We start from the raw sequence: 21,658 nt of genomic DNA on the forward strand, positions 1-21,658 counted from the left end.
TTTTTTTAATTTCGAATGGCTGTTTAGAAAACCTTGATATGAAATTTACAGCGCGTGAGAGCATGCGTTTGCAGACGCCTGAATAGATGGCGCCACCATACTGAGGGAAGAAGCTCGGGATAGCGTTGACAGCGGTTCTCGTCTGCGACCGTAGGGGTAAGAAAAAGCTAAGCGAGAAAAGTGGCAACCGTAAAGGCGCTGCCATACGACACATTTTTGTAGTGCTAAAATATTTTAAATATTGTGCAATACAATGCAATGCAATATTGTGCAAGGACAAGCATAACAAGCCCGCTAGACAAACAGATAGAAATCTTGGAGGCTATGCTTTCGCTGGTTGCACGAAGCGGAAGCGGTTGAGGGAGGCGTCAGATTTAGGTGTTCAAAAATCGACGTTTATGACGTATTTTTGGCTCTTGAAATTGCTTCGTCCTCATTCCCCAAATAAAAACATATCCTTTAGGATTCGTTCAACGAGCAAACAAAAATGCGGATCTTGAAGGTGATGTTTTTGGCTTGTTGAATGCGGCGGCGATTTGGGGAGCCCGAGTACGTCATACACGTCGAGTTTCGGACACTACCTGTTACTTACTTCAGTTTTCTTACGCCTGACTAATTATTTTATAAAACATATTGGCAGGAGTAGTATTCATAGCATTATTTACCTTTACTTAAAGCATTTTTTGTGCAAGGTTTTTTTTGGCGGCTTTTAATAATCCCAGTTCACTACCTTGTCTTAATATGGCGCTCCCCATAAGTTTTGTTTAGACGAAGGCATTGGTTTAGAGCATGGTTTAGAGTGTACTGGCATGTACTAGTTTTTGTTTTGATTGCCGTTTTCTCTTTCGCAGTTACGATCATTCGCTTCCAGTAATGTTACAAAGCTTGCTTTCCCAACAAGGCACTTCTGGACTGGTGTTGATAAACGGTACTATGTCAATTCACTCGAAGATGTGGTGATTATGTCATTTATTTTGAGGAAATTGTAAAACCTAATTGTGGCTTGTCGTTTTGTTTCTGAACAGACACATTGGAACAGAGAGCTCGTTTGCTCTTGGATTCTTTGACAAATACATGTGCCAACAGGTTTGTCCGAAAAGATAAGGTTTCTCGTGTATACAGCAGATTTTGTTTCGTGAAATGTTCATCCGTTTCATTGAACGCTCTCAACGCACACGCCGCGTGTTGCCGTGATGCTAGATGCACAGCTGCTCATCCGCAGCAATTCGTCGTTCTTCTTTCTGTGTTGTTTTGATTTTTGACGCTTGTACAGAGTAACAGGTCAGTGCTATTAAATTGTATTCTTGAAAAACTTAAAGGTCATACCAGCTTAGCCAGCTGTCCATACTTTTGATGCTAATTAACTTGCGGCGCAGCAAATGGAACATATAACTAGATGATGCATGAAACACGTTCACTGGAGTTATTAACTCTGGAGTTATTGTTCGCTCTTCATGGAAATGTTTCTGAAAGGTAAGAATGCCGTGTTCAACAGGCAAGTGTTTCATATGTGAGTTACTTAATCTTAGCATAATGCGCATATGACGACTCATATATAGCCTAACATTGTTTGTAGCGAAAATATCAAGCGTTAATCCTTTATATCCATGCGTTTCAAAAAAAAAATAAAATTCATTGTCTTGAAAGGTAACATACAAAATGAGCTCAGGCTGCATTGCAAATGAATTTACTGTTGAACAGCAAGTACTAATGTTTGAATTTAGAACATTTCTGAAATACCTGGACGCACACACGCACACACACACAAAAAAAAAACGCCGGATTTCTTCGGGAGCCACTAGGGGATGGCAGATGAGAGCTTGTTTTCAAGGACTGACCATTAGGTGTCAGACTTGCCTTCTGGCACAATATAGAGAGGTCATAACTACCGAAATGTTGCACTATAATATCATGCCAGGTGAAACTGAAAGAAGTTTGTGCTCTAAGCATTGTTGTCGATTCATTGTGCATTACGAGCGCGGAACCTTCAAGGTACTGCTTTCATTGATGCCCCACAATGTGAAACGAGGTACCCTACATAGTCTTTCTTGGCCTTCATTTGTCTCTCCTCCACTCTGTACTACTCATTGTCATGCAAGACTCGCTGTAGTAAGCGTGACCTTCAGTGACCGGCCCTACTGTGTGTGATCAGTACTGTGCCCTAACGCTTCTTCCTTCGAAGATGGGAGTTGGCCAGTTCAAACACCTTGTAGCGTATATTGTGAACCAACTACCGGTAAAACGGTGATTACGTGCAGCTGTACTTGGCGTCTCATCGTGGAGAACACAATTAGCTGCATAGCGAACTAGCCATGGATGTGGTTGATAATTGTGGAGGCTGTTCGACGCGGCATGACTTTAATTCCGGCTGCAGAGTTCTACTTTAGTCTTTAGATTTGTCCTGTTGCAGTGTTCTACTTTAGTCTTTAGATTTGTCCTGTTGCTCTTCCTTTCCTCTTTCCTTTTTCCTCCCCTCCTTCCTATCTTCCATTTCTGTGTTGCTGTCACCTCCCTTCAGAAGAGTAGGCAGGCATCGTGCTCCTTCCGGTGGCAGTTGCCAGCCTGCTCCTCGCCTTCCCTTTCCTGTTAACTGTGTATATGTGTTCAAAACAAATAATAATAATAACCTTTATTCTGCTTTCATTGCTAACGGTAATACCCCCTCTACTACTCATTACTATTACTACTACTCGCTAGCGCCATGTGAAACTTTTTCCATCTTCATTTGTCAGCTTTGTTGTCACTTGCAACCGCTTTGTCCCTCTCCTCAGCAGCATTCTCTCCACATATGCTCTGTTGCTACTTTCCCTCCTGCCATAGTTCCTGGCTTGCACTGTATTGGGCCACTTTGCTGATTTCTAATTCTTTAGCCACGTCCCTCATTCTTTGACAGTGTGGATGCAGTGATGGCTCGAAAGGGACTGCCATACACAGCCTATCACCAACACTTCTAACCTGGCACCTTCATAACAGCCGTTCACCATGCGTGCCCTCATTAAGGAATGTAGAACTTCACTACTAGTGCCAGCCATACCAAAGGCATGGGGTACCACTTGCAAAAAATAAAAATAAAAAAAAATGTGTAGGGGTTATTTTTAAAAGTGGGGCCATTGGCCCAAATGCAGTTACCAAGGGTCATTCTAGCCGTTAACCCTTGCTACAATGCTGTTTACACTGGAGTAAAGATAGAATGTGTTTTGATAACAGGCACACTGACTTTCCTTAGCCATTTCTAGCTTATACTAGATGTTCCACGCACTACAGGTTTAGGAAGCCATGCAGCACATAATGGCACACAGCACTGTTCAACACTTTAGAATTGCCTCAGCTAGTACTGGATTTAGATCATGCAGGTCATCTGGTAAGCCAGTAAACAAAACTGAGTTTATTATTAAACTTACAAGAAATAGCTGTTGGTTGAGCTACACAGCTCACATGTTGTTCAGTTGTATTGGTCATACCTGGCTACATCGGTAGTGTGCCTAACAGTGCATGCTCATTATTCATTGCAGCACAACAGGAATACAATGGACATAAATAAAGTTAACTTGCAGAGCACTCTGTGTGTTCAAGAGCACTGTGTGTGTTGGCTTTGTTTCTGCCTGTTGTCATCCTGTCGCGCTGCAGTCAATAATGGGCGAGCACCAGCTATCCCTACTTTCAATTCTTGTGTCAGTCCATTCTCAATTGCACTTTGCCACGGTGCTCTTTCTTGTCTCTTGTAATGTTATTTCTTAATTGGGAACTGGCACCAAATCATATGCTCTGGCATACTAAACACCATAAGCAACACCTCAAGCAGGAATCCCTAAGCTGAAACGCAGTAACTACTCAAGACCAACAGCGATGGAATTTCACTTTAGCTAAATTGGTAATAGATGTGTAGTACGTACTACTGAAGCAATCTTGTCAAAGCTGTAGGGCTGGTAATTGTCGAATTTTGTCATTAGCATCCTTTAAATAGCACCTAAGTGGACAGCCCATGCAGCTGGTAAGTAGAGCATATGACAGAAGTCCCAGCGAGTAGGCTCTTGAGATTTTTCATTGTGCCACAGTCTGCTGTAGGCATTCGGTGAGATGTCAAGGATTGAACAAAGAATGGTCAGAAAGGCCTTGGCATGCTTGTTGATGTCACTCTGTTTCCTTTATAGCCAAATGTAAGGGCTATTTTATGGGAAACCTATTCCAATTTACAGACCCTGACTTCACGCATACATTGTCTCAATCTCCAGGGTCTTCCTTTGCTCTGATCTTTCGTTGTCCGATTCCCGAATGCATTTTACAAAAAATGTGTCCAGAATTGCTCGTATATATTTGCTGTCTTTCTTTCAGAGGTCACATTGTGCACATCTTGGGCTATGACAGAGAAGAAGGCACGATCAGAAAGTGCTTTCCACCTAGCACTCTTGACAGGTATGTTGATGCACTGCTTCAATTCCAAGTTTCAATATTTTAAATTCATGGGTTTGTACGTGATCTCTGTGCGCAGCATCTAATCTAACTAGAGCACATGCCTAAAAAATAGGTTTTCTAGTTAGGTTCTTGGTGCTGTATCAAACTATCTTGTTACGTTCACAAAAACACTTTAGTGTTTGGCACTGCTGTAATAGACTCTAAAAAATTGTGCATCCAACACTCATGACTGACCAAAAATGATTGCCCAGTTTCACTGAAGTTGACTGACTGTGATTTAAGAACACTGAATTTTGCCTTAAAATGCTTGTTTAGTAGAGCCAGGAAAAGATAGTGTCAAAAATAAATTAACTGGGCTGGAAATCAACACACATATAGGAAAAACATTTAAAACACAAGCCACTAGCGAACACTTTTTCACAAAGTCTGTGTGTTTGTTACAATAGAGATTTTTTTTTTTTTTTGCAAGAAAGGTGATGTTTGGATGCAGGAAGCACCATATCCAACTCAAACAGCTGCTTATGCTTTGTGTCTTTTTATACATAATTTAGTTATATGGGTCTTTTATTAAGCTTTCAGACCTCTATCAGCTGAAATCAATGCATCCTTCTTGATAGGTTGCAGCTAGCAGTTCAGTACAAACTAGCATAAAGCATTGCTATGACTGATTCATTACCATTACTTGTGCTTTTTGGTCAAAAGAAGACAAACTTCTTTGCTTTCATTAGAAACCTGCAGTTGAAGAATGCAGCTTTACTTCACATGGACTAACCAAATCATCTTTATTACACAAGCATCTTTTAAGAGATTGTGGTGCAATCATGCTCTCAAAATGTGTACGGGCAATAGTGAAGCAGATAAGCCATAACTGAGAATGCATCTCCATAATAAGCAAATATTGTAACTATTTTTACAGTGAGCCTGTCTCATGGTGCCACTTTTTCTTTAATAATGAGCCGCTTTGCAAGCATGGACAATTGATGCTGTTGTTTTATTGAAGCAAATCGAACACTCTTTACATGCAAGGTTTATTGCTTACAAAATGGAAAAACATGTGCACTAAGAAGCAACTTTTTCAAATATTTTCAGGATAGCCATTCACGATACCTTTCGCTCGCCGGACAAATGCAGTCCTTCAATGTGGGTCGAAAGGCTCAGCAAGGAGAAGGAACCATTTACACTGGTCATTGACTCACTTTCGACAGCCCTCATTTATCACCCATTTGACGATGTCTACATGGGCCTCCTGTGCCTGCTGCGAAGGATAAAATGTGAGTCTGGTTACTTTCCCATGTAATGAAATTGCGCTTTTGCTTAAAGGGACACTAAAGTGAAAAATGATTTCTTCTGCATCAGGAAATTACCGTTCTACAACACCAAAAACACCCCTCATACAAAGATAAGACATTTGGTAAGCCAGAAAAAGCACAAGAACGAAATACGGGTGGCAACACCTACTTAAGTTCCCGCACCTGGGGGCTGTGACATTTTGAATTTTGATGGCATGTTCTAGTGCCTGGTAATTATGTATAGCAGTACAGATTGACTACATTGTGTTCTAAAGGAACCAAATATTAAGCATGGCAAGTTTCGGGAACCTTTATTCAGCCAACGCGGCCCAAATGCGAAAACATACTTTGGAATCCCTGACGTCACGCTGACGTACCGGCACTGGGGTTTCAGCGTGAAATTCAAACACTGATACTTGGACCTTCATTTTCTCATCTAATAATCAAACTATTTTTTTGGAATGACTGCCTGCAGGGTTCTCAAGCAATGCTTCATTAGTCTAAACTGATTTATTGTTTCGCTTTAGTGTCCCTTTAACTAGTCATAAGTGATTGGTATATGCTACAGAAGCAGAGTGCTTCAAAGCTGCAGGGTTGGTAATTGTGTAATTTTTTTTTATTAACAGTCTTTAAATGCACCTGGTGATTAGCAGATGAGTATGACACAAATTTCATAACATGGCTTCCAAGATTTTCTGCGTGCCATGGGCACCGCACCAGTCTTGGAAGTAATTACCTTGCGTCGCACTGTTCCTCAACGTCCTTCATTTCAGCAAGTGATAATAGCTTGCTTTTTATGTTTTGGTATGTAAAATATCTACCTTTGAAACCTTTTTATAATATCCATCCATATTTCTAACGTAAAATATATTGCATAAGATCAGCTGTATATCTGTGCTGTCTGAAACTTGTCTTCTTACGCGATCCACTATTTCATTACAGTTGGCCTTTCACTGCTGTGTTTCTCTTTGCAAAAGCTAGTAGCCCGAAATTCGGATGCACAGCAAGAGACAAAGACTGTGAGCATGTGGACGGCACACGTCACCTGCTGTGGTGGCTGAGTGGCTGCCAAGTCTGATAGTATTGGTTCTATTCCTAACCACTGCAACATTGTTTTGATGAGTGTTGAGTGCAGAAACATTTATGTGCTGAGCTCTGGGTGCTCATTAAAGGACCGCAGCTTGTCAAAATTAATCCAGAGCACTTCACTATGTTGTCTCACAAGCCCCTGGTTTGCTTTGGGACCTTAAAATGTGTCTTACGTTCAAGAGGGCCATCTATCATGGAGGGAAATAAAAGGATAAAACGAAGGTCCTAGGAACCTTTTAGCTAGAGAAGGGAGATGGGCACCTTTGTCTCTCTGTCCTTCATTGAAAAAAAGGTGGGGGTGGTCCTGGTAACAACTTTATTCTTGAGAAAAGTCTGAAGTTACTTCAGTTCGTTTACTCTGAGGTGGTCTGCTGTTCTTTGAATTTTTTGGAAACTACAAGAGAGCACCAAGCTCATTATCCTTCTTCATGAACAGCTGCTGTGAGAGCCAAAAGAGCCAAGAAGACAATATAAAAAAAAGAATGAAAGCATACACAGAAGTACTACACTTGATTAAACTTCACTTGACCAAACTCTCAGGTCAACATATTTGCTCGACATCTCCGTGCTGATGTATACATGTTGAGATGTTTGACACGATCGACCATTTTCTTGAGGTTTCTTCTCCACGTATTTTTTCAGCTCGAAGGTCGTCGTGCCACAACACCACCTTTCCTCTGATGAACGCACTGCACTTTAATAATGTTTCTGGGTGATTCCTGTAATGCAGAGTTGGTTGAGGGACATCATTGCCTTCACCACTATGCATTCAACAAGATGCCTAAACCACCGGGTGGCAAACTCTTCACTCAGGTGTCGCCGCAAAGTGTGACGTGTCATGAAACTGCAGTGACTGCTTCACTCAAGGTTGGGCACTGCCCTCTACTTCCTTAAGTTGAGGCACAGTGTCGAGCGCAGCACCTCTAACACCCATGTGCGTTCGTGTGCTGTCTATTCTTGTCGCACAAGCTCACTTTTCCATAATAAAGTGCCAACTAGTCTGGGAATTAATTCTAGGACATACTAGAATATGAGGGTTAGGCTCGCTCAAATCAAATATGGGTGTCACTAGACCTATGTTTTGTCACAGCAGCAGCATGAAAATTGCTTGCTCAGCTCAGAGTCAAGTCAGCCTCATCTAGTAAAGTGGTGCTGTCGACCGTGTGCCCACCACGCCCCTAAAGAAAAATTATTTGGCTACTTTGCTTCCATTCAACAGACAAGCTATCGGATTACACGTACCAGTCGCGAAAGCTCGGTAGCCGTGGCGTCAGTTACCAAACATGTTTGTCAGGGGTTTGGCTCCCGGCTGCCACAGCTGTATCGCAGTGAATGTGAAAAACAAGGAATGCTGGCGAGCTTAGATTTACTGTAGCTGGCTAAGCTAGCCCACGGATAATTGAGAGATGACTGCGAGGAAGAGGGAGTGGGCCAGGGTGCCCAAAACAATTTGGCCCAGTCAACAGATAGGCCTCACGAGACTACCTGAAATAACTGGTGCAGCTTGTGCAAAAGCTGCTGAAGGCAAACAATATATTTTACGGAATGTGCTTTAAAACTTGCCTCACTTTAAATTAAAATGGGCTTTGTACACTCCACATTCATAGATTTTCTCCTAGATGGGGGGATTTAGTTGATTATGCTCAGGCGAAACGATGACAAGCCAACTTTTTCAGATTGTAATGCAGCCTTGTGCTAGGCAATGATGGAAATTGGTTTTGCATTGCTGTTCTCATATCCAACTGGTCAAAATTAATATTCCAGTTAAAGCCATCTCAATGTTGCTCCATGTGAGAGCACTTGTGAATACTGTACATGACTATAGGTTAGCTTGCCATCTTTATTTTTTTTAATAACATTGATTGCCAGCAAGCACACAAAACTGTGCCAAATGAGTGGAGGATATTACAAACTAGCAATCGTTCTTTTTTTTTTCCAGCAAGCGCAAATGCACTTACTAAAAGAACTGCTGGTAAACCAGGATTTGTTCACTCACATACTAGTTGAAGTTCTAATGCAGAAACTTGGGGAATAGGCACTCTCTGAGTGTAACTTGCCATATACAAGGTGGTAAATGCAATAATCAAGGCACAAATAGGCAGGAAACGTTCCGGAGTTCGTGTCATTCGCATAGAATTTCCGCTTATGACTGTGGCGATTCGGACTCCACCACTTTGTTTCGATTGACACCATAGCGCTGCTTATACTGTTTTGTAGGAGGGTGTCTTTAAATCATTCATGCCATCATTGTATGTATGATGCCCAGTAATGTGATGCCCAATGATATGCATGTTACTCCCAAAGGAAGAAATATCTTGAGAAGAAATGACAAAAGAACACAATGTAAGGAAAGGACAGACAGCCAAATGTTTATTCTTTCAAGCAACATATGTAGTGTACCATTCAACAAGAAACAACAGGAAAAATGAAACAGAAGCATACGTACCTAATAGTGCTGCTAGAACAAATGAGCATTCAACTGCTAGTCGTCTGTCCCTTCCCTATGTCCCGTTCTTCTGTGCTATTTTCTGCTCGAGTCACGAATCAGCCAGCCTAAATGCGTGCGCTTCTGCAAAGAAATATCATCTTGAAAATTTGATGTCGTGTCTACTTTGATTGCTTCTCATGCAGTGACTGTCTCGCCAGCTTTGCAGATGATTGTGGCTCTTCTCCACACTGACGTGCACGAGGAACACGAGGTCGACAAGTTGTGCCACCTTGCCGCCACCACCTTGACGCCGTATGCACATGACAGTGTAGGCACACTTGGATGCAAGATTGTTCACAAAAAGCCCAGTGGACGTGTCGTGAGGGATGTAAGTGTGCTCGTGTGCGCCACTGCTCTACCCGTGCAAATGTGACATAACTGAAAGTATTACTACTTGAGGCTTACTCTTCTAACCCTTTCGCTACCAAGCACTCTCTGCAAAAAATGGCCCAAATATACCAATTGTATTTGTTCGTTCAAACAAACACCTAACAAAGAAAGAGCCAAAAAATATAATATCCGAGGTTTTTTTTCTATTCTGTAAGAAGGCACTAAAAGGAAACAACTGAAAGTTTGCTTGACTGCAGCACTAATATAGTTGAACCTCAATATAACGAAGTTTTTTGCTGCAAGTACAACTTTGTTATATCAAGGTTGAACAAAGTTGTACTTGCAGCGAGAAACTTTGTTAAATCGCGAATTTCATTAATTTTAGGTTTTAAAGCGTCTGCATTAAAAACAACTTCACAAATGGTAGAGCATTCCGGGTGGATAATATTCTTTTAGTAAGCACTTATTAACAAATGGCAGGAAGGTCAGTCCATAATACTGTGAAACCCCGTTAAATCGTAGTTGGCCGGAGCTCGGAAAAAGTACACACTGAAAAGTGGTACTGCTTAACCGAAATAGCGTGAGATCGCCCACTTAAGTGTCAAAAACAAAACTCAGACAAAGTGCGATGAAAGGGCAAAAACATTCAGTATCTATGCACTTTGCGCTACAAAAGTGTTATTTTCGTTTGATGCCGTGGCAGCCTAGCAGCGACGACAGCGGCCTCAAACTTACTGAAGCTGCAAGCCAGCTTTTCAGCCAGCCCCCTCTTCTCGGCAAACTCGCATGGCAGATTCCTCGTTGGCGTTGCAAATTCTCTGTGCATGGGAGTGGTAGCACTGCAGAAGTCGCGGGGTGCATTTTTCATTACGAGGTGCTGTTCTTGTAGCGACGATTGTATTCATGAGGCTGACGTCACTGGCAGGCCTGAATCTCCCGTGCTGTTGCCTTCCCTGTCGTCCTCATCACTCTTGTTAGGTGACACTTTGGCAACAAGAGATAACGATGGCAAAAAGTTTAACCTCGTAGCCGACATCTTGTCGCGGTCGCAGCAGCGCTGCCGAGCAGCTTCTTCACATATTAAATGCCACACACCGTAGTCAACAGTAGATCCCTGTCACATGCCAGCACCTACTTCTTTGTGTCACATTCAGTAGCACAAACGATGTCCCATTTTTCTTCTATGCTGAGCACCCGGTGTTTTCTGTCCAAGCTTCGGCATGACGTCAGTCCTAGCTTGCACGACGCCACAACACTTTGTGGCATGGTGCCGAAATCGTGTTGATGTTGATATGGCTCCACGGGCAAACTCACAGCGCACTTGGAGGCCGTTGTTTTGATCTCTGAGGCTTGCAGTTCTGCCAGGCCGCCTGATGGGGACGAAAGACCACCGCGATTGCTTGAGAAAAAGCGGAAACACTATGTTTTAACTGATACGTATGCAAAAAGCTGGTAGAGTTTATGCGGACACAAAGCATGTTATGTTCAATGGCCACTGAGTTGGGCATTTGACTTTACTACATTTAAAATGAAACTGTTGTTTAAGCGGGTACGGTTGAACGAGGTCTTACTGTAGTGCAGTTATGAGCGCCAGCGCATGCTGTGCAGATTGTACCACGGGCATTGCATCGACACGGCTCACGGCGTCCGAGATTTGTGTGTGTTGCATCGCACGTCGCCATAAATATTGGATGCCATATCTGACCACGTTTAGTGCCCGCAGCCGGTGCCTACAAAAGAGTGTAAAAAGATACTGATATTGGTCCTGAGCCAAAAAAAATAGTCAGTTTCACCAGAAATGTGGAGCATCGAGGGCTATAGCAAAGAGACTACACAAAGTAAGGTTCATAGATTTATCAATGTCATGTGTGCTCACGCAAACATTAACAGATCTCGCTCGATGACCTCAAACTCGCAGTCACAATGTCAGTGAGCAGTTCGTACCATGTCTCAGAGACTTGAGATTACACGACCGCCAACACTAGACGCGCAGAAATAACAAAATGCGTCTGAAGGCACCATCCATTTTGGCTTGCCGCGGAGAGATTACCTTCAAGATCGATACAGCGCATGGCCTGCGCACGGATGTGCATGAGGAGAGAAAGGCAGATAGGCGCATTCCTGCCCCCGCTTGACCTAGCACGTGCTTGATCATGTTACCACGCATTCACTCCCTCCCCATCCCTTTTGCTCAGAAGGAATCGTCAGCTCTCGTGTGTTTTTCTGACTTATATACCAACGCGACAAATGGCACAGTGGTGTTTCCTGGTGCATGCTTTGACAGCAGTTTTTCCACTCAAACTTTTCATGCAGAAGGATGCTTGAATTAACTTTTGCCTCAGCCAGCATAGTTTTTTGGTAGATTTACTGGCCATACAGGCTCCAAGTACATGATTAAAATGGCCGAAAACTTCTTTAAATTAAAACTGTGTCACAAAGTTACTTTGTTAAATTGCAAAAAATAAATACATGGTTTTAATGCAACTAAGATTGGGAAATTAAAATAGTTCATTACATTGCAAATTTTGTTCAATCAAAGTTCGTTATGTCGACGTTTGACTGTAAAAACTTTGACAAACTTCAAAATTCTAAGGAAAGCTTAAAAGGTGTGTTTTTTGCTCTAAACTGGGGTGATACTTTCCCTCTGATGATCGCTCGTATAAAGTGGCTTTCTACCTTTCTAAAGGTTGGCCTCCGTCTAGGACACTTCAAGGTGCACTGTGCCATGCAGTACTCTTTGCACCCATCCTGGTTTCCTTCAAGCGCTTCTGTTCCAATTACCTGATCGAGGATTGCTTTGATTACACACAGTGCCTCCTTATTGGCCTTTGACTTTTAGCAGTATGTCAGAATGTATGCTTAGAGAAGTGGTGAGTGACAAGTCGGGACGTCAGTAGCCGAGGATTTGCATCCTTTCTGTGACGTTCAGTTCGGGAGTTCTCGTCAGTCAGAGCCTCTACAAAACAATGATGTCATTTTGGAAAGCTAGTTGCCCTTACAAAAGCGTGCTGCTCTGTCTTTTCACCTGCCATGCAACGTTGAAAGAAGCGAGTGCAGTGAAACCAACTTTTGAAACAACGATTGAAATGTACAAATTATAAGGAAAAGGAAAGTGGACGAAAAGACAACTTGCTGCTGGTGGTAGCTGTACCCAGGTCTTACACATCATGCGTGTGTCACAGATATACCTGCCTGGTAGGTTTATTCGAGTCAACAGAATGAATGCTCAACAGCAACATGTTACACAAACAAACACTTCATTGAGATGTTAAAAGCAACAAAACACACACAAACCAGCATCAAAGTACATAAAAGTAAACGATAGAAATACTCATGTATTAACTGATCCCTCTTTCATGCTAAAGTTCATCAATCGCTCTTACACCCCAACCAGGCTTGTGCTCGTTACAAAATAAAAAGGTAACTAATTACAATTACTTCATTCAAAATTAGAATTGATCACATGGACGCATTACTGCCCCACGAAATGTACTGAATTACTAAAGAAGTAATCGATTACTTCTATGTTACTTTCCTCCCACCTTTCATTAACATTGCACAAATACAGCACTGAACAAGTTGGCCGTGGCTGTTTCAGTGCGTCCACTTACCTTCACCAACACCTGTTTTTCAAAATTTTCGTTGGTCATCTACCCGTGTTTCTTCCGCAGACGTCAGCAGCGGCATTGGAAACTCACAGGTGGGGTTGTAGTGTACAAACATATTCCACACAATATTGTGGTTACTCAAGGCATGCTTAAATACTCGCATCTGGGTCCTCTATGAAGCAGAGAACATCATTACAGTACCGACGAACCAGTCAGGAGCATCATCATCCGGGGGTGTTGATAACCTTATCCCTCTTTCGACGGCAGTATGTTTGTGACCCAGATCGCACCTGCTGACGTGTCGAAGACAACATTGCTCAGTACTTGTAGGGCTTCAGCAGATTAGCAACTGTGCCTGCTGGTGTTCACATTGCACTGGAACAGCTCTGCCCAGCAGTCTGGAACGGCACTGGCTTTGGCCAGTAGCAGCACATCCACTGTCAGCGCTTCAAGCGCTGACGTGTCAACAGCTTTCGGTTATCTCAGGACTAGTGCTAGTTATGAAGGAGATCAGCAGCTCGCCGAGCCTAGCTCTCGAAGGAAACGTCTCTGGTTACCATGGTGCTGTGGCGGGACCCATTGTGGCACTCCTTGGCTTTTGTAAGAACGCTGCACCCCGGCCATTCATTTGTCGATGCATGCGCCCATCTGCCCATCCACCAAAATGGCTTCTTTCCTGGCCTTTTTCTTCCACGTGCTACCTGGCAGTTCTTTTTCCTCATTTCTTGCCTGTTTCTTTTTTTCTCTATCACTTGGCTCGTTTGCTCTCTCCTTTTCATCTGACACGAACTTTCTTCCCATCTCACTTCTCACTCCTGACAGTTTGCAATACTCTACCAATCGAGCTACGGCAGCGCCTATCCTCCTGTCCACTTTCCTGGGTATTTTCTTGTGTTGCACTGAGTATAGCCCTGGGAGTGTTAGCCAGTGCCACTTACAGCCATGGCGACAGGCTGGAACTGTATGCATCACATAGTATGTAAATTTAGGAGCAGGCAACTGGCCAATACACTCTTGTATGCTACCTCACGGCAGCAAGACTATGGGTCATGACCACTGGGTCATGCAAGGGACCAGCTGAACATGAGTGGTTGTTTGTAGTCTTTTTATTTCCCACTTACTGCATTGCAAACAGAAGGCAGCATTCAGTGCAGTGCTTTTTTTTTTAGACAATTTTCTGCAGTTTCGCCTGTTGATTTGGCTATGTATGAAAAGCTGTCTCTAGTTCGTGAAATACTTGCACGTGAAATACTATTCTGCCTAGTTGAGCTATTAATTATTGCATTGTTATTGTCGCTTACTATTTTTTTTTTTTTCAGGATGAAGAGTTTGTTCTCAAGCCAGACCTGTCCATCACTGACATCAAGAAAGTAGCTCAAAAACAGGATGCAAAACCTTTTGTAAGTGTGTGTGTTCAGCAACATCCATTTTCCATGCACAGTGCTGATGTAATTATAACATGTTTCTGAACAGTTGTGATGGTGAAAATTAGCTGTCGAATTGTGTTCATTTATACAGTAGACTTCCATTAACTCAACTGTGGTTAGTCAGATTTTTCAGTTGTAATTCAATTTTGACCATAGGTCCCATCTGGTGCCCGCACATTTCTAGGAGCCAAAACTTTCTTTATTTTATTATGATATTGGCCCTTGGCGGGTAATTCAAACTTGGCTGGTCAGCAAGCACACACCTGACCCCAGTGGCTGCAGCGCATGTCTTGGTTATGCTAGGGTCAAGTGAATGCGTCGAAGACATGTTATCTCCCTCCAAAAACGGCAATTTTCAACCTGCTTCAACCGCCCAGACAAAATAGCAACTTTACATTACCTGTTCTTCCTTAAGGTGCAGCAGCCTGATCCTACGGCCAACCTTACCTTCAACCTTCGACTCAGTGAAGAAGAGAAAGCAGCCAAGGATAACCTGGTGCTGCCATATATCAAGTAGGCATTGCAACATTTTGGGATCTGTTTATGTGATATTGTCATGTGGTGATGATAGGCGATTGATAGGTAGATGGCAGCATGGAAAACTTTAAGCACATTTAGCGTGAAATAGCTTCATATGAAGTTTTTCTTGACTTTGAAATCACTGTGCACAATTGAAAGGTAGACAGGGACATTTTCATATGATGATTTCATGGAGGTGCTCAGGACAACCGAGTACAAATCGCATGGAAACGCCTGAGCGATGTGTTGGCGAACTTTAAAGCATGTCGTTTAAGTATAACCTTTGCAGTAAATTACACATTGAAGCACATTGGAGTGTTGTGTGTTTTGTGAAAGACACATTATTTAGTGCACCCTCCCAGAAGAACTACGACATTGGAAGTGGAGCAATGCAACTGTGCATATTATCTTTTCTTCCTCTGCCTTTTTCTTCTTTTGTCTGAAAATTTGTGAATTACAATGCAGCATTCTTTTGCACCACACGAGACACAGTAATCATACATTATTCATGTTTCCACTGTATCCAACATTCGATGCTCGGTGCAAAGAACTCGCATACTTATTCAACTCTAAATGTTTCAGATGCATTTACCTATAAAAAGGTACTGGCACATACGGTATTTTCAATGTTGTAGAAACTCTACCACATACTTCTTGCACCTAAGTGGATCACACTTAGCTAGGGGTGTGCAAAAATAAAAATTTTTGTATACAAGTTGATTATGAATACTTAACTTTGAATATTAAATAGAATATTGAATAATAATATGTGCATGCATTAATTAGCAAGTTCAGTTATTGTAACATGTTTGAACATTGTAATTACAATGTCAATGGTACTAAATAAGACTATTCAGCCATTATACTACATAATATTATGCATTTGGCTCATGTTAGCTTGGAAAATTGAGTAATTCCCACTAGCTGTCTGTTCTCGCCAACCTGTGCCTTACTATACAGCATCAAGTGCCTGTAAACTCGGGGGCATTTGACCCTGTGCCAGCCGTCACTGATCGCATTTGCAGCCAAGCAATAAGCTCAGGATTGAGGGTGACGCTGCATGAGTGCACCCTCGCTGTCGGCATGCCTCTTGCTATTTAGAGGCTGGCTTTCCCGCATAACTTAGACGTCCAGTAAACGCATATTATGAGGAAAATTTCACCAGCAACATGAAATTATCACAAAATTAAGCACAATATCAGGCACATATTCCTAGATTACATAGAAACAAACGCCAAGAGCCATGTTTGCGCCCACACAACCAGCAATATATTCGATTTGTTTAGGATATGTGTATTCAACCGAATAATTGAAAATTTTCGAATATCCAGTTCTCAAATCAAATACGATTATTAAAAATACAATAGTCTATAATATTCAAAATTTTCAAATATTTGACACCCCTAGTACAGTGAAACCTCGTTAAACCGTAGTCGGCCGGAGCTCGGAAAAAGTACGTACTAAACGGTAGTACTGTTTAACCGAAATAGCATGAGATCGCCCACTTACCTGTAGAAAACGTAACTCGGAGAGAGTGCGATGAAAGGGGAAAAAACATGCAGTATTTATTCACTTCGCGCGACATAAGTGTTATTTTCGTTTGATGCCGCGGCGGCCTAGCACGACGACAGCAGCCTCAAACTTACTCAAGCTGCGTGCCAGCTTCTCAGCCAGCCCCCCTCCTCTCGGCAAACACTCGCACGGCAGATTCCTCGTTGGCGTTACGTATTCTCCGTGCACGCGCGCACTAGTGCTGCATAAGTTCCGGGGCGCCTTTTTCATTGCCGGGTGCCGGAGTTCGGAAAACTTTTCGTTTAGAATAGTTACGTTATCGCGCCCCTGTTCTCGTTGCGACGATTGCATTCACGAGGCTGACGTAACGCGCAGCTTCTGCCACTGTCGGGCCTGAACCGCCCGTGCTGTCGCTTTCCGTGTCGTCCTCATCACTGTCGCTAGTCGACACTTCGGCAACAACAGAGGCAACGATGGCGAAAAGTCGAACCTCGTAGCCGACATCTCTTCGCGGTCGCAGCAGCGCTGCCGAGCAACTTAGCATTCCAAATGCCACACACTGTAGTCAACAGCAGATCCATGTCGCGGGCCAGCGCCGACTTCTTCATGTCACGTTCGATAGCACGGACGATGTCTAATTTTTCTTCTATGCTGAGCACCCGGCGTATTTTTTATCCGAGCTTCGGCATGACGCGAGTCCTCGCTTGCACGACGCCATAACGCTCTCTGGCACGGCGTCGAAATGATGTTGATGTTGATGCGGCTTCACGTGCAAACGCACAGGGCGCTTGGAGGCCGTTGTACCGATCTCTGAGGCTTCTTGTTCCGCCGGACCGCCCGGTGGAGACGACGCACCGCCGTGTTTGCGCGACGAAAAGTGGAAACGCTACGTTTTAACCGATGCGTACGCAATAAGCTGGTACGGTTTATGCGGATACTAAATACATTATGTTCAATGGCCGCTGAGTCGGGGAATTGACTTTACTACTTTTAAACCGAAACTACTGTTTAAGCGGGTACGGTTTAACGAGGTTTTACTGTAGTGAAACTTCTGCATGCTGGAGGAACATCTTGTTCACCATGTGCAAGTGACTTCCATTGTGAAGGATCAATAATAATACATTTTTCATAGTACATCTCCTCGGTGCTGAAGCGCAATCACATACTTGAGGGAGAGGTTGTGGATGAGGAAGTAGTACTTCCTCATGCAAATTCCTCTCCTAATCCCGTTTGTAGTACCCGTCTATGTTGTGAGATGCCTTAGTCTCCATTCCCGCTATTTTTTACTGTTTGTGCGTGATCATAACATGCTCATTATGTCTTTTTGGGGTATGAAAAGCAGGAAGGCACATGTTTTTTGGAAAGAGCCTGACCTGGATTTTTATTTCCTACCGGCTATAGTTGGGGCATTTTGAAATGTGAAATTGTAAAGCATTATATTCAGTGCGAAGCATGGCAAAGCTGCCAACTTTTAAATGTTTCATAAAGTTTTCAAATTTGTGCTCGTTCTGCAATTTTATAAATCTTGCATCAAGATTTACGAAAAATGAATTCTGTTTTGGAAAACATTTAAATGTGTTGATAGATGGAATGGGACTACATTACAGAAATTATGGTAACGCATATCGGCACCGCCCTTTTGTGGCAGCACAAGATGCCACATGCCTGAGAGACATTTCCTTCAAACGTATTTATTAAAGGGGCCCTGAACCACTCCTCATGCTTGGTGAAATAACATAGGCCACAGGTAGCATAGGCTGTTGTGAACATCTCAGCCAAGTTTTGCTGCCTTACGTGGTGCATGGAGCTCACAAGCAGATCGTGAAGTCCCCTTTCTCTCAAACGCTCTTTTCAACAGAAAACCCAGTACTCACTCTCTTCTGGACACTTTATTTCATCATCGGACGCTTTATTTCATCATTCCCTTAGATGGCTGCTATTTGCCAATGGCTGACATCAAACTGCAGTTGGCTACATGGCACAGATACCGTGGCCGCCGCGTAGTGCCATCAAGGGTCCACTGGCTAAGCCTACTGCGGCTCGCTAAGGACAACCACGTTTGGCTTACATTTAGCGCGTCGTAGGCACCAAAGGCGAAAGTTGTGGCATTTACGTTGACATCCAAAATAAAATTTCAACTGTGCGCCACGGTGACATTTACGAGGCGGAGCGTTGTGGGCACGCCCTGCTGCGCCGTAGCCTTCAGAGTGCAAGGCACTGGAGAAGGAATGGGAGCACAGCGGAGGCCATGTTTGATTGCCAATAACTCCACTGCTGCTGAAGCATTGAAGTACTTTCTGCTGCAAAGTATTTCTGAATAGCCTATTTTCACTTCAAATGCCTTTCTCCACTTCGATAAAAAGTGTTTCAGGTGCCCTTTAAAACAAGTTTCTGAAGCATGCCAAATTGAAAATGGCAAAGTCGTGAAAAAGTCCCCATGATCTAAAAACAAGGTTGTTAGTTTGTGCTTTTGCAGGCTTGCTGCTATTTGTGTGCTGTGTATAAAGGTAAACCATTTTTAATAAAGTGTGCATGTGTCCCACAAAAGGTGTGCACTCAGGGTAAGCTTTTTAAAAATGCATGCTATTCTCCGCCTCCCACATTGCTGTGCCTGGATTTTTATGAATTTTCAAGTTCACAGGTTGGCAGGCAGGGCATGGTTCCAAATATAGGGCAAGCTGCATTCTGGCATTGGCAATCCTCTGAAGAAAAGTAATCTGGCATATTTGCACCGATTCATCACACCTGCTTAGTTGTTACAAGCTACAGCCTCAGTTTATGTACAGGCTAGCATTGAACCCTCTGTGTTCTGTTAAACACGGGAAACGATATCAGATGATTTTCAGTTTGTTTGAGTGCAACATTGGGTTCTAATATTTGAAGCGCTTTTATATGAATTTATGCCATCAAGTTTATTTGGTGTTTGACATTTGCAGGAAACCATCTTCCAGCACTGGAAAAGGGGAGATCACTTATGTCATGGAAAGGGAAGATGACTTTGACGAAGAAGATGATCCGGATGATGACTTGAACTTCTGATTGCCATACATTGTTTCGTATTTATGTAAATAGATAACGCTGATTTTATACCTGCTATGTTGTGTTGCGATCATTTCTTTCATAGCCAGTGATGGGAATGCTGCACCAATCTGCATTGATTGGAACTTGTTGCTCTATAAAACTGTTTGCACTGTTTTTTAAAAAATGGCGTCCTTGAATTTAGCGTCAGGCTTAATGTATGCTCACAGGGATTCGGTACCGGACCACGGTTCATGCTTTTCATCAACTGTTTTTGGTAAAGCTTGTGGTAAAGAACACCAATGAGCAAGCAGCGTAGCCCTTACACTTCCTCCTGTGAGTGCATATCAGCGGCAAAATAAAAAGCATTATGCACTTGCGCTGCTCACTACGATTCATGAAACAAAATCAGAATGTGTGGAATATCAAGCTTGCGAAGCGGTCCTGCCTTAAAGGGACAGTAAAGAGAATAATAATACTAATTTGAGCTGCAATATCAAATTGCCCATTTCTATATCAGAAAAGCCACTCATACCATGAAAAGAGGCGTGGTAAGCCAGAAAAGACGCAAGGATGAAAGCCGGGTGGCAACACCACCTTGGAGTTCCTGCAACGGCTTGCTGTCATGACATCATGGATTTGGACGGTGAGTGCTTCAGTCTAGTTAACTGTTTACTGGTAAAGTTGGACTACATAAGATTGTCACGGGACAGTTATCCAAGCGCGCGCACGAGGATGCAGCAAAAGGAAGACGATGAAGGCGTGCCTCAGCTTGTGTGTGGATTTCACCATGTCGCCTATTATGCATAGCTACTGTAAATACATATTCCTCCCCTCGCCTTCCTTGTCACAATATTGCTACGGAACAGCCGCCACAGTGTGGCTGCGCTGAGGAGGACGAAGACGATGTGTGTGCCGGCTTGATTTAGCGTCGCCATTTTGGCCTCCGTTAGCTTCCCTGTAAATAAATTGTAAATAGGATTCGGCTTCAGCTACACGCAATATTAATTTGGTGGAGGTGGACGTGCCCCGTACCCGTTGTGGAGCTTCGCAATGGCAACAACGCAACTTCGGCTCCTGCAGGCGGCACTTCATCTACGCAAGCATCTCCGCCTGCAGCCCCGACCTACGTCGCCGTTTCCCCACCTCGGTATCCTGGTGTTTTCAACGTAGTCGGCAGTCCTGGTGTTGACGACTGGCTCCGCTTATACGAACGTGTCAGCACCAGTCACAGGTGGTGCCCGACTATTATGCTTGCCAACATTCTTTTCTACCTCGACGGAGCTCCACTGGCGTGGTTCCAGACTCGCGAAGAGGAGATCTCGAGCAGGGATCTCTTCAAAGACAAGCTCCACGACCTTTTTGGCAATCCGTTTGGTCGACAAGTCAATGCCAAGAAAGCCCTTGCCACACGTGTGCAGACGTCGACCGAGTCCTACGTGTTGCATATTCTCGACGTCTTGGCCCTTTGTGCCAAGGCTGACCCGAACATGTCTGAGGACGATAAGGTTAACCACGTCCTCAAAGGCATTGCTGACGACGCGTTCAATTTACTGGTGTTTACGAACGTCACCAGCATCGATACCATCCTCAAGGAGTGCCGCCGTCTTGAGCATGATAAAAGCCGCTGGGTATCCCAGCACATCACGTGACTTCCCAACACAGCTGCTACGTCATCCTGTGACGACCTCGTCCACCAGCCGTCGCGATGTGACAACATGATCCGCATCATTCGTCGTGAGGTCGAAGTGGCACAATCGGCGGCCCCTTCATTCCCGTTACCTGATCATTCTCCGGTGACAATCTCCTTGGTCCAGGCCGTCGTCTGTCAAGAGCTGTCCAACGTCGGCCTGCAATCCATTTGTTCCGTACGCTCGGAGCCTCTTTCTCCCCGCACGTCCCCACCCCGCTCTTCTTACTCCTTTTATGGACAGCGCAACCCTCGAAGAGCTGAAGACTGAACTT

General features: G+C 43.6%; 1 protein-coding gene across 2 annotated transcripts; it reads left to right on the forward strand.

Moving 5' to 3' along the window:
• Positions 1-715: 715 nt before the first annotated feature.
• Positions 716-19,769, forward strand: Elp5 (Elongator complex protein 5). Of its 2 annotated transcripts, XM_050191376.3 has the most exons (8): positions 716-928; positions 1,026-1,086; positions 4,333-4,413; positions 5,503-5,684; positions 9,438-9,607; positions 14,537-14,617; positions 15,060-15,157; positions 19,612-19,769. In XM_050191376.3, exons 1-8 carry the CDS (start codon positions 874-876, stop codon positions 19,712-19,714), a joined length of 831 nt encoding a protein of 276 aa, XP_050047333.1. In that variant the 5' UTR covers positions 716-873; the 3' UTR covers positions 19,715-19,769. The 2 variants fall into 2 exon arrangements, with proteins under 2 accessions (XP_050047333.1, XP_054917279.1); XM_055061304.1 differs by lacking the exons at positions 716-928; positions 1,026-1,086 and adding an exon at positions 1,113-1,473.
• The last annotated feature ends 1,889 nt before the right edge of the window (positions 19,770-21,658 follow it).

This window comes from Dermacentor andersoni, chromosome 3 (assembly GCF_023375885.2).
Source record: "Dermacentor andersoni chromosome 3, qqDerAnde1_hic_scaffold, whole genome shotgun sequence".
Lineage (NCBI taxonomy): Eukaryota > Metazoa > Arthropoda > Arachnida > Ixodida > Ixodidae > Dermacentor > Dermacentor andersoni.

What these genes read in the sequence shown, in the direction of transcription:
- Elp5 (XM_050191376.3), top strand. Translation starts at nt 874, where the DNA reads ATGTTACAAAGCTTGCTTTCCCAACAAGGCACTTCTGGACTGGTGTTG. An exon ending in CCTGCTGCGAAGGATAAAAT is followed by an intron (nt 5,685 to 9,437) that starts GTGAGTCTGGTT and finishes CTGTCTCGCCAG; the next exon opens with CTTTGCAGATGATTGTGGCT. An exon ending in AACAGGATGCAAAACCTTTT is followed by an intron (nt 14,618 to 15,059) that starts GTAAGTGTGTGT and finishes TTCTTCCTTAAG; the next exon opens with GTGCAGCAGCCTGATCCTAC.